This window comes from Saccopteryx leptura, chromosome 5, assembly GCF_036850995.1.
Source record: "Saccopteryx leptura isolate mSacLep1 chromosome 5, mSacLep1_pri_phased_curated, whole genome shotgun sequence".
NCBI lineage: Eukaryota > Metazoa > Chordata > Mammalia > Chiroptera > Emballonuridae > Saccopteryx > Saccopteryx leptura.
Window position 1 is genome coordinate 89,280,858 of NC_089507.1, and position 13,853 is coordinate 89,294,710.

Below are 13,853 nucleotides of genomic sequence, written 5' to 3' on the forward strand. Positions count from 1 at the left end.
TACTAGATTTTTAAAGTTAGTTCCATTAAGGAAAAATTATTGGTTATACAATGTTTTTTAAAAATGTTGCGTAACATGAGCATTTAAACATTTTATAAATCTAAGGATCATTAATTACACTTTAGTTTGATTCCCAAGCACTGTTCATTTTTGAGACTCACAATACCTGAATGTCTAGATGGATTCCAGGCTACCAGGAGTCTTTACTTCGAGTCTAAGATTACTTCTGGAAAAGATTCAGATTATCCTTTCATCTATCCAACTAATTTTTACTTCTATAGTATGATCCAGGCAGTCTGTTTTTTCTATTAAGAAACATTCCTTGACACTACCTTCTCTCACAATGACTAAGACTGCTATCTTTTGTACTCCCAGAACAATTGATGTATTTATTTAAAGACACATACATTATATTTTAATTGTTTCTTTAGGTTAGTCATCTTCAGGGGGGCTCCCTGAAATGAAGTCTGGAATCAAACACTTACAACTTCAGTGACTAATTATGTGCTGTGCAACTGTGTGTGTCAAATGTAACTTTCTACCACCAGTTATATAATGGACAAATTACTTAATTGCCTTAAGCCTCACTTTCCTTTTATATAAAAATGGAATATTTACTATATTTGCTGTAGGGTTATGTATTGTATTAAAATGCTTAGCATATTTTGCACATAGAAAGTACTTCATAAATGCTGACTTCTATGTTTCTCTTATTACAAACAATTTAAACTTATATGATCCTTCAAACAGATTTAGAATACGAAAGTTTAGGAAGAGAGAGCAGAATTTTCATATTGAAAAAAATGAGACTCCAATTTTAAGAAAAAGGATAAAACTTTCTCAGACTTATGAAATTAGAAATACAGGTGGAGAAATGATTGAAAAAAGTTACCATTCCTCTCTCTTCACAATTCCTTACATATCATATTAACCACCTAAAAATTGTACTCTTTGAAAAATTATATTATATCCTAAAACTTTTTATTTTATCAATACCTTGTTTTAAATCTTTAAATGGCCCCCATTTCTTAAATAACTAAATATAAACTTCTCAATTTAACATTCAAAGTCTCCTAAAATATGCCTCTAATACATCTTTTCAGTCTAAATGCTTACTATTTATCATGTGATGAATACAACACACACACACATTGCAGTTAAATTTGATTACTTGTAATACAGTGAACACACTGCCTATATTCAGACCTATAGGCTTGAGTCATGTTATTTCCCTACCAGTAAATTTTTCTTCGTGTCTATCAAAATTCTATATATCCATTATCTCATTTTTACCTGAATGTTAATTTTGTGTGCTTAAGAATTCCTAAATTACTTTCTCTCAGCACTTTGATGGCATTGTACCACACTGGTAAGAATTTAAGTGCCAATCTAATTTTCACTCTTTGTATATGCCTGTTTTCTCTGGCAGGTTTTAAGATTTTCTCATCAACACTGATCAAGATATCAGAGCAGTTTAGTGTTTTGGTTAAGAGTACCACCTGTGGATGCAGATTGATGGGTACAAATCTGCTCAACTACATACTGTTATATAACTACGACAGGTTGCTTAACTTTTCTGTACCTCAATTTCCTAATCTGTAAAGTAAAAACAAAAAACAAAACAAACTTAATAAGACTGGTGTGAGAACTGATTAAAATAATAGATGTAAAGAGATTAGAATACCTGGCTCTTGAAAAGTGCTCATTAAATGTTATGTATTATTTTATTATTGGTTATCTCCTAAAAGTTTAGTATAAAATTTCTAGGTATTTGTTATTGTTTGAATGTTTTTATTTTTTTCATTTGCCTTGCAAGGTAGTAATTGTGGGTTCTTTCAAACCAGTCTTGACTCTCTACTTCTAATGTTACCTTAAGACTGATATTAAAACATTTGAATCTATCTTTCCTATCTCCTCAATTATCTCTTATCGTTTCAATCTCTTTGTCACATTCTGGGAGAATTACTCAATTTTATCTTGTACATTCAATCTATCTAATTTCCTATGGTTCACCTATTTAGTTCTTTATACTATACATAATTGTTTCACTAATAAAATTGTTTTCTTTATCTCTTAACACATACATTTAAAGTCTCCTCAATGGTGTAAATTCTTCTGTTTGTTGTTTTCACTTCTAGAGGTCATCTTTACATGTTTGGTATTTTTTAGAAATATACTCAACTCATGTTTTAACAGAATGCTATACATCTTTTGGATTATGAAAACTTCTGAGTAACAGAGGGCTGTAGTAACTTTCTGGTGATATGGCAAGAAATTCCTAGCAAAATGGTCTTGGTATAGCTTCTCATCTATTTCCTCAGAATTTCTAATACCAAAAGTTCCCTTTGTTAGTTGTTGGCAAGCTATTAATTTATATCTTAATATTTTGGATCAAATATAAGGGCTTGATGAGGCAGAAGAAGATTTAAGTTTATGTTTAGTTTGCTATCTTTAAATTAAACTCTTTAGACTGTTTATACTTTGAGTACCATTTAAAATGCCATCAAGTCCATTGATAAAATTAGTATTTCCTTTCTTGGTATTCATATAACTCTTTGTATTTATCCTCAAAGTTTATAAATTTGAATTTATAATCTCCTTCATAATGTTTTAACGTTTATTCCTTGTTACATGTGTTGTGATGCTATACATGCATTAGATACTCATGAACCTTTGTTGACTACACTTACTCATATGAGACACCCAGATCAGTAGTTAAAATTTTAGATATAAATGATGGTAGTAAAAAGAAAAAGTTGTACACTTCACATTCGCACTTAGGCATACTTCACTTTCACATTCCAACAAAATTTTTCATTTTGTTTATGATTTCAAATAACAGTGAGATTTACTATTATTTTATACCAATGAAAAGAAAGATGATCTAAACAAAGGAGAGCAAAGAATCAGAAAATCTGACATTTTTCCTTAGAATAGGCAGTGTTAGTATGTAAACAAATGTTATGCATATTTTAATATTAATAGTAAATGCTAACATTTATTGACTGTTCACTATGCAACACCCTGTATTAAGTACTCTATATACATTATTTCACTTAATTTTTCCAACAATTTTACAACATAGATACCATTGTTATTTATGGAAGTGGAACCCAGGCTGTGAGAAGTTTAAGTTAGCTACCCTAAGTCACACAGCCATACTTTGCGGCAGTTCTCTCTGACTGCAGACCCGTATCTATTAACTATTATGCTTTACTAGGTCTGCTGTTAAATCATTAAATACATAAAATGAGAAAAATGTCAGTCTAATTCTTATTGTAAAAATTAATGACTTAATATAAAATATTTTCAAAAAAATTTGAAAATCCCTTGGAAGACAGAAATAATAGATAAACAATAAAAAATTCTGCCTCAAAAGACCTCATAGTCCAAGTAAAGTATACAAATTTGACAAATGCTATAATAAAAGAGAAAAACAAAGAGGACAGAAACCTAAGGTTGGCAGATATTTGAAGGTAAAATCAACAGATTGTTAGTTCTTCCTCCAAAACTACAGTATTCTCATCTTAGACATGACAGATTGTTAGTTACCCCTAAAAATCTATTCTCAACTTCTTCCTCAGTATTTAGGTGTCCAGCTGAAGAAAATAGTTCCTAGTCTCCCTTGTATCTATATATGTGGCAACATGAGTGAATTACCACTAGAATTGATAACTGCAACTTTTAGATTATATTCTTAAATAATTACCATGAAATCATGCCTCTCATTTCCTACGGCTAAAAAAAAAAAAAAAAGATGATAAAGAGAGAACTGTGGAGCCCTGGCCAGGTAGCTCAGTTGCGTGGAGTGTAGTCCTGACATGCCAAGGTTGTGGGTTCGAACTCCACATCAGGGCACAAACAAGAATCAACCAACGAATGCATGAATAAGTATAGTAACAAATAGATGTTTCTCTCTCTCCCCCCTTCCTCTCTAAAATCAATTAAAAAAACACCAGAGAGAGAGAGAAAGAGAAAGAAAAAGAGAGAGAGAGAGAGAGAGAGAGAGAACTTTGGAATCCAGATGCTAAGAACGGTGGAGCCATTCTTGATAGCATAAGTTTCTGTATGACCTTGTAGAATAAAGCCCACTCTATCCCTGCTGGAATGTTACACAAGGGAGAAAAACCTCTATGTTTTTTTAAGCTACTAAAATTTTAATTCCTTTGTTTTTAATAGCAGTTTAGTCTTAATCCTAATAGATATAGAGGCTATCTGGGAAAGGCCTTATAAAAAGCAAACATACAAAGTGAGTCTTACAGGAAATATAAGTGAACAGGTAAGGAAAAGGTATTGGAAGAGAGCATGAATATATCAACTCATATAAGCAGTTTAATGTAAACATTTCTAAAAATGTTTAATTTTTAACACTTAGCACAGTGTAAATTTTTTATGCTTAATATAAGTAAAAATTTCTAGAGATGCCAAAATGGTATTTACACTTAGTATAATTTACATTTACAATTAGTAAAAGTGTAAACATTTCTTGAGCTACCAAGTTCATGGGCAAATTCATTGTCAAATAGGATTTTCTTAAAAGTCAAATTGAGAATTAATTAAGCCACTTCTCATATCTAGCCAATTTGCTAAGCATAAACATTAATAAATAGTTTTTCTATCCAAAATATTACTCGAATAAAAATACAATCTCTTTTTATTAATTTACTATTTCTTTATACATACCACACAAAGCTCAAATAAAATGATTCCTAGGGACCATACATCTGATTTGGGGCCAGAAGGCAATGGTTTTCCACTTGGCACATGATCAGTGGTTTTGGAAATACCTTGTGCAATTACTTCCGGTGCCAAGTATGATGGATACCTATAATCATATATTTAAAAAAAAATAATTACTATGAATTACAAAGGTGGAAAGACGTAGAACATTTTATCTTTGAAAAAATTATTTTGAATAGTAGGAATGTAAAAATACTATAAAAATATATAAATTAAAAACAAAGCCTCTCCCTCTCTGTACTCAGTCACTCATACATAGTTATGAGTGTAAATCTGACCACCCCATCAGCACTTCCCCAAATGCAAAATTCTGTGCACATTACTCTGCACCCCTTTTTATTCACTTAAAGTATATTTTAGAAATCATTCTACAAGAAGTATAGATTTGCTTCATTCTTTCTGGAAACTGTCAATAATTTTATTGTATTAATTAATGTACATTATTTGTCCAAACTCTGATGAAGAGCATTTTGGAAGTTCTGTTCTATAAACAATGCTAAAATGATTATAATATTTCATTTTTCACAAATGTATATAGAGATGACAGACAAATTTCTAGACATGGCACTACAAAGTCATAAAGTGTGTGCATTTAAATTTTTGACATATATGTCTCTAAGTTGCTCTTTCAGGTTTGTGTCAATTCATATTCTCATAATCAATACATGAGTTACTATTTCTCCTTACACCAACATAACAACTTTTCTTAAAAATTTCTATTTAAGTATGAATATGGTATAAAGAATAAAACTCCTATGAACATTTGTGCACTTACCAAGCAGTTTAAGAAAAGAACATCTTATTATCACTAAAGGTCCATCTCTGCTTCTGCTCGTGTCTCCCCCAAAATGAACAGATATTTGGAATTTTTGTGTTTGTAATTCTCTTACATTTCTTTACAGTTTTACTAGATATTTGTATCCCTAAAAAGTACATTGTTTAGTCAGACACACTTCTGAATTTTATATTTTTTTTTCAGTATTCTTTTATCATTTGCTTTTTCAATCAATATTATTTATTGAAAGTCATCCATATTGCTGCATTAAGTCATTAATTTTACTTATATTTTATGTATACATTTTAATGTCAATGGTTGCTACTTTTTAAATAATATGAACAGTGTTGCTCAGAATATTATGTACAGTGTACATCTGCAAAAGTTTCCCCAAGGGTATAAACCAAGGATTAAATTTCAAAGGCATAGAACTTGTGCACTTTTAACTGTATGATATCACAACAAAGGTTTTTTGAAAGATATTGTACCAACCTATATTCCCACTAGCAGTGTATGGCAATTCCCATGCTTTAATTCTTCTCCAGTACTTGCTAGTGACAGACTTTCTAATGTTTGATAATTTGGTTGCTGAGATCTATATATCAGTGTGGTTGTAATTTGTATTTCCTAGACAATTAAAAAGACAGGCATGTTTTCATGGTTATTAGATATTTAGGTTGCTATTGTGTAACATGCCTGTTCAAGTCTTTTTATTTATTTTTTACATTCAATATTATTTTGTATTAGTTTCGAGGGTATAGCACAGTGGTTAGATATTTCCAGTACCCATCTGGCATCATACATAGTTATTACAATATTATAGACTATATTCTCTATGCTGCACTTTATGTTCATGTGACTATTTTTAAGTACCAATTTGTACTTCTTAATAATCTCTCACTTGGAATACATATACACAATGAAATACTACATGGCCGTGAAAAAGAAGGAAATCTTACCTTTTACAATGGCATTTTTGAACCTGGAGATTATTATGCTAAGTGAAATAAGCCAGGCAGAGAAAGACAAATATCATATGATCTCACTTATATGTGGAATCTAATGAACAAAGTGAACTGAGGAACAGAATAGAGGCAGAGGCAGGGTCACATGGACCAGAGGGACAGTGGTCAGAGGGAAGGGGGATAAGGGGATGGGATCAGAGAAGGTAAAGGGATTAGTGAAATTATATATACATAACACACAGATATAGATAACAGGACTGCAAATCCCAGAGGGAAGAGGGGAAAGAGTTATGGGGAGGTAGCAAATGGGAGACAAGGGGGTGGAGGTGAGGAAGTGAGACACTTGAATCCATGTTAACACAATAAATTAAAATTATTAAAAAGATTTTAAAAATCCCTCACTTTTTTCACTCAGTCCCCCAAACTCTCTCTACTCTGGCAACCAGTCTGTTCTGTGTGTCTGTGACTCTTTCAATTTTGTCTGTTTGTTTATTTTGTTCTTTAGATTCCACACAGAAGTGAAATCACATGGTATTTATCTTTTCTTTTTGTTTGTTTTAAGTAAGAGGAGGGGAGAGACTCCTGCATGTGCCTCGACCAGGATCCACCCAGAAACCCCCTTCTGGAGCAGATGCTCAATTCAACTGAACTATTTTTAGTGCCTGAGGCTGACACTTGGATCAACTGAGGTACCCTCAGCACCTGGGGTCAATGCTTGAATCAATGGCTATGAGAGAAGAAAAGGGGAAAAGAAGCAGATAGTGTGTGTTCCCTGACCAGGGATGGAACTGAGACATCTGCGTGTCAGTCCAATGCTCTATCCGCTGAGCCAACTGGCCAGGGCCGGTATTTGTCTTTTCTTGACTGATTTGTTTCACTTGGCGTAATACCCTGTAGGTATTTTATCTATTTCTCTGGTAAATTGTTGTGCTGGGGTACCCAAGATCACTCCCACATTTAGAAATTCACTAGGACTCATAGAACTCAGCATATAGATGTACTCATAGCCAAGTCTTATTACAGTGACAAAGGATATATAACTGAATTACAAGGAAAAAAGACATAGAGAAAATCTGGAGGAATCTATATGTAGTCTTCCTTATATTCTGTCCCTATCAGGGTTCACATAGTAGAACACACTTTTCTTCAGAAACTAAAATGTAGAAACATGCAGGCTATGCTTCTGGTCAAGGAAGCTCATTAAAGATTCAGTGCCCAAGGTTTTTATTGTTAACTGGTAATATAGGCATCTTTAGTTTAGCATACATCAAAATTCAAGACCCCTGGATGGAAAGACAGTATTCTACATACACCATGTTCTTTACACAAAGAAATAAGCCTATCTATTAGAAAACCATGGGATCAAACACTTTGTAAATCAAAGTTCCCAGGTGCTAGCCAAGGGTCAACTATGCAAGAAGGGCTTAGTTTCTAAGGATAGCCATCTCATGCCTACTAGGTTAACCCTGTTCTGCATAGTTATTGATATTCCTACTACTGTTTTGAAAGAGTTCTTTATAATTCTGTGTATTAGTCCCTTTTTTCAGCAATTATGACTTAAAATACTTTCTACCATTTTCTGGCTTGTTTTTTCATTCTTTTTAATGTATTTGTTTATGAATTAGAAGTCCTTAATCTCTCTAATTCATTAATCTTTTCTCTCATAATTAGTGATTTTTTATCTTGTCAAAATTATTTGTTATTTTCTGAAAGTTTGATAGTTTTTTGATTTTTGAAATTAAATTTAATGGGGGTGACAATGATCAATAAAGTACATAGGTTTCAGGTAACATCTCTATAGCATTTGAATTGTTGAATGTGTTGTGTGCCCATAATCCAAAATCCAATTATTTTTCTCACTTGATAGTTTACCTTGAATATTTAAGTTTTTAAGTCCAACCAGAATTTTTTCATATAATGAAAGGTACAATTTATCTTTATTTCTACATAAATAAGCAATTGAGCCCTGTTTCAATTACTGAACATTATTATACTATTTTACATCTATAACATTTTATAATAATTACTCATAAAAATACTAAGACAAGGCCCTGTCCGGTTGGCTCAGTGGTAGAGCGTCGGCCTGGCGTGCAGAAGTCCCGGGTTCGATTCCCGGCTAGGGCACACAGGAGAAGCGCCCATCTGCTTCTCCACCCCTCCTCCTCTCCTTCCTCTCTGTCTCTCTCTTCCCCTCCCGCAGCCAAGGCTCCATTGGAGCAAAGATGGCCCGGGCGCTGGGGATGGCTCTGTGGCCTCTGCCTCAGGCGTTAGGATGGCTCTGGATGCAACAGAGCGGTGCCCCAGATGGGCAGAGCATTGCCCCCTGGTGGGCATGCTGGGTGGATCCCGATCGGGCGCATGCGGGAGTCTGTCTGACTGCCTCCCCGTTTCCAGCTTAGGAAAAATGAAAAAAAAAAACCAAAAACAAAAAACTAAGACAAGCCCAATCAACACAAATATACCCTTTATTTATTCTCAGGAGTGTCTAGGCCCTTTTCAGATGTTTATTCTTTATATATACATTTAGAACTATCTTGTCAAGTTCCCTCCTTCTTGCTCTCGCTCTCTCTTACACACATACACAGTAAAATTTTTACTGAAATTACATAATGTAGAGACAGGTTGGAGAGAATTGATATATTTCCAATACTGACACTAACAACCTGTGAACATTGATATGTCTATATTTATTTGGTCTTTCTAAAATGATGTGTTTTCCACAAAGTTATTGAATACACCTGATTAGATTCTTGTTAGATATTTCAGATTTTTGGCTGATTTGTAAATAATACTTTATTTAATTTTCTATCTAGCAACATTGCTATTCCTTTATTAATTCTAATAACTATTAGAAGGATTCTTTTGTTTATAAAGTTTATAAAGATAACCAAGTCATCTGTGAATAATGACATCATAAAATAGCATATCATATATTATAATATTGTTATAATAATAAATATAAAATTATAATATAAGAAAATTTGTATTTAAACGTTTTATGAGGTATCTTTGAAAAGTCTTAGGATTAACAATACAGTTGCTTATTAAAAATATAATAAAAGGTTTTCCTTTAAAAAAATCCTGAAATGTATAGTATTATAATTTAAACAGCAATGAATTTAATAATTCATTACAAGTTTGGTAGAATTTGCCTGAGTCTGGTCCAGGCAACTTTCTTGGGAAAGGCAACTTTTTCTACACTTCCCTTCTTTCTTTTTTATTTACTTCATTGGGGTGACACTCATTAATGATATTACACAGGTTTTAGTGCACAGTTCTATGCTTCTATAATTCTCTTTGGGAATTTTGGGAATTTGTATTTCCTCTCCAATCAACCATTTCGTCCTAGTTTTCAAATTTGCAGAGTTATGCAAAATAGTCTATTGAAGTCTTTAATGTTCTCTAGTTTTCTGTTATATTTCTATTACCATATCTTATCTTTTGCACCTTGAGTTTTCTGCCAATATCTTTGTTAGGTTAACTAACAACTATCAGAAACTTTTTTTCTTAAACCTCTTTTCTAGCCTGACCAGGCGGTGGCACAGTGGATAGAGCGTCGAACTGGGATGCAGAGGACCCAAGTTCGAAACCCCAAGGTCGCTGGCTTGAGCACGGGCTCATCTGGTTTCAGCATAGCTCACCAGCTTGAACCCAAGGTCAGTGGCTTGAGCAAGGGGTCATTCTGTCTGCTGAAGCCCCCCTAGTCAAGGCACAAATGCGAAAGCAATAAATGAACAACTAAGGTGCCACAATAAAGAACTGATGCTTCTCATCTCTCTCTCTTCCTGTCTGTCTGTCCCTATCTGTCCCTCTCTCTCTCTCTTTCTTTGTCACAAAAAAAATCTCTCTTTTCTTAACACTTTACCATATTTTAGTTTATTATCTTCAGGAGAATTTGATATAGTTTAATTTCAGTGTATTTCACTAAAGATAAATATATTTGTATTTACTAAACACAGGGAAATTACTTGTAGGAAATTCAATGGTAAAAATATAAGGAAATTTGTAAGAAAATATTATGAATTAAAAAAATCTTTTATTATTATTATTATTATTATTAAGTGAGAGGCAGGGAGACAGAGAGACAGACTCCTGCGTGCACCCTGACTGGGATCTACCTCGCAAGCCCCCTACTAGGAGATGCTATGTCCATCTGAGGCTGCTGCTCCATTGCTCAGCAACTGAGCTATGTTAGCTGGAGCCATCCTCAGTGCCTGGGGCCAACTACCTCGACCATTCAAGTCATGCTGCAGGAGAGGAAGAAAGAGATTAAGAGAGAAATGTAGGAGGTGGAGGGGTGGAAAAGCAGATGGTCGCTTCTCCTGTGTGTCCTGACCGGTTATCGAACCCAGAACTTCTACATGCTGGGCCGATGCTTTACCGCTGAGCCAAATGGCCAAAGCAACATTTATGTTTTTTATGTTTATAATATTAATATACAAACATTAACCCTCCTGTCTAAAAAAACTCCTTGAGGACACTGATGTATCATTCATTTCTATTTATATAAATCCTCAGCAACTACCAATGGAACTGAAATATAAGATAAGCTCAGTATATTTTTGTTTAAAGAAAAGAATATTTCCTATAAAAATGTCAGTTAGGACTGCCTTACAGATAACAATTTAAAAACCAGACAACACGTAAGAATCAGACCCATTCATTGTTAATTGTTATATATAAATTCTGCTGCCTGGACACAAAAGGAAAAAAAATAGCTTCAGAATATAAATGGAAAATGAATGAAATTCTTTCTTCTGTTGCATATGTGCATACCCTTACCTCATTTATAGTCAGATTTAGTCATGAGAATAACCATCTAGATTTCTTTACTTAATGAGTTTAGATTATTATGCCACTCTGAAATAATGGCGTTAATCTAAATATACTTAAGTATATGTAACATTTATGCAATATATGTAATGGAGGCACTCAATTATTGCTTACATTTCTCTTCCTGTTTTTCTACAGCCAACTCTTCACTCTATGATTGTCAATACTTCTTATTAACGTATTTAGGTCAGGGAGTATAAATTCAAATGGGCAAATTAGGTTTTTAAATTTTTTCATTTTAATATAAGGATGAGAGTGATATTGCTATCTTCTTTTACTTTGTCCATATATTTCTCTCATACAAAAATTTATATTATATCATTTTATCCTAAGATCTCACACTCCTCTGTTAATGAATGTGGGATATCTCTGGAGACAGCCGAAGTGCAGTAGAAACATTGATATTATACTTGTGTTCTAATTTCAGCCTTAGCGTATATTCTATAGATGATTTGGGTTTCTTAATATGTAAAACAGAAATAACACCTATCTAACAACTGTTATACATATTAGTGATATATATATATATGTTTAATAAAAATGAAAAATGCAATGTTATGTACTTTTATCATCATTACCATAACATGTCTAGAAGGGAAACCTGTCATTTTAATCCTGATTTCCAGCACATCTAACTCCCCCAAAATAACAGTATGGGTAGTAAAGTCAACTAACACTACAGGTAAACTATTAAACCTACGACTCTGACTGATGATCCCCAGAGCATAGAGGTGGCCCTTGCCCCAATCAAGGACTGATTCAATTAATTAATAAAAACAAGCCCTATAATTGTTTTTTTTTTAAAATATAGATTAGCTCCTTTTAACAAGTATCTCTTCTATAACATAGCATTTAATAGTCAAAGAAAATTACCAGAACCTTGCTGCATGGCTGATGAGGTAAATCTGAGTGGCTTTCATCATTTGTTTGAAGTTTTAACAAGGTATTAAGCTACTGGCGTGCTAAAATGAACGTCCACTTTCTAACTCTTTATAATATTTTCGAACAGATGTTAACATTTTACTTGTTATCCCTTAATATTTGTCTTCTGAATCAAATGCAAGCTTCTTCTGGTATAAATATTTTCTTTTATGCCTTAGCTTTTTGATCACTTTATTTTTCCTGGCTAATGTTTCACATTTCGCTCTTTGATACTTTCTGGTCAGACCCTTTGGGTCTAAGACTTCAAAGTAAGCCAGACCAAATGGCAACATAAGACCAATTCTATCCAAGCATTTAAATGTAGTTCAAAAATGCTTGATGTGCTTTAAGAAAAATCACTTCCTTTTTTCTATTCTTCATTAAAACCTAAAGCACCTTTAAGGAAAAGGTAAAAAATTAAGAGTTCTTGTATATGTTATCTTTTTGGAGTTATCTCTCACACAAATTGATTTAAACAAAATGAAGCAGCAGCAGGAGGCACCTTTACTACAGCTCCGTAAAAGCTACTTCAGAAAGTAATTATTACATATGATGATGATACTGGGCTTTATTGTGAACTTACTTTTATTAAATTTAAAAGGTTTTTAAAGCAAAGAGTGTAGGCTATTGCTTTAGTGCTTGTAAGAACACTTATTTGTTTTCTATGATTACAATTTTGAAATGCAGAAGAAAACTTTAAATAGGCTATCGAAACAAAAATAAATTCCCAATAAACCATGAACCTCTTGAGGATAAAAACCTTCTTTATTGATTTTTTGTATATCCAGCAGCCAGAAAAAAAGGTGCTTAATAAATACTTTCTTAATAAAGGAAAGAATGACTAAAACATTTATTTCAATGTTAGCTTTGTTCTAATGGGGTCAGACATGAAAACAGCAAGGACAATGGGCCAGGTGTAGAAGGTCACCAGGGTGGAAAGCCCCACTGGATGCCTAGCAATAAGCAAAACTGGGGAAAAAAGGTCCTCACGCCTAGGGAAACCTTTCCACCCAGAGCATATCACTGGTCATGCAGTGTAGACTCCCTTGACCTTTCATATCACTAGTCACACAGTTTAGACCCCCAGATCTTTCATATCACTGGTCATGTATTTAGTAGATTCCCTTGGAGTAGGAACAAGATGCCAAAGAGTGGCCTCCTATAACTCCTATGCTGACCCTTGCCCACGACTACTCCCTTAGGCATTAACCCCTCAGTTAATCTGGGCCTCAGTTATGTTCAGCTCCAGGTCCAGAAAAGGTAGAAAAAACCAGACAAGTTTTGCCATGCCTGACATCAGAACCAGCTGCGACCAATTAGTGGGGATCAGAGCCCTGAAAGAAAACACCTGGAAAATGGATAAATATACTACTGAGATCCTCCCCTAGAACCTCCCCTAAAATCCCCACCCTTAAACTTGCTTTCTCTCTCAGAGCACAGCCACACTGTTCCCAGATACCGCCTCTTCCCCTGAGGCACATTACCTTTGCTCTTCTGTCTCCTAAGCCCCAAGGGCCCCTTCTTTTGCCTTGGTAACTTGTTTCCCAAGTCCGTTTCTTCTATAGCTCACTTCTTCCACTTCTGTGACTTTCTAAATAAACCTTCTCTTATATAGTTCA

The 13,853-nt window shown here is 33.7% G+C and overlaps 1 protein-coding gene across 2 annotated transcripts in view; it reads right to left on the reverse strand.

The window, feature by feature from the left end:
* TBCK (TBC1 domain containing kinase) overlaps positions 1 to 13,853 on the reverse strand; it is a 227,695-nt gene that overhangs the window by 151,299 nt on the left and 62,543 nt on the right. For both annotated transcript variants that reach the window (XM_066385886.1, XM_066385885.1), the window contains exon 6: positions 4,684 to 4,825. In XM_066385886.1, coding sequence (XP_066241983.1) covers positions 4,684 to 4,825 — 142 coding nt within the window. The remainder of the gene's footprint in view (positions 1 to 4,683; positions 4,826 to 13,853) is intronic.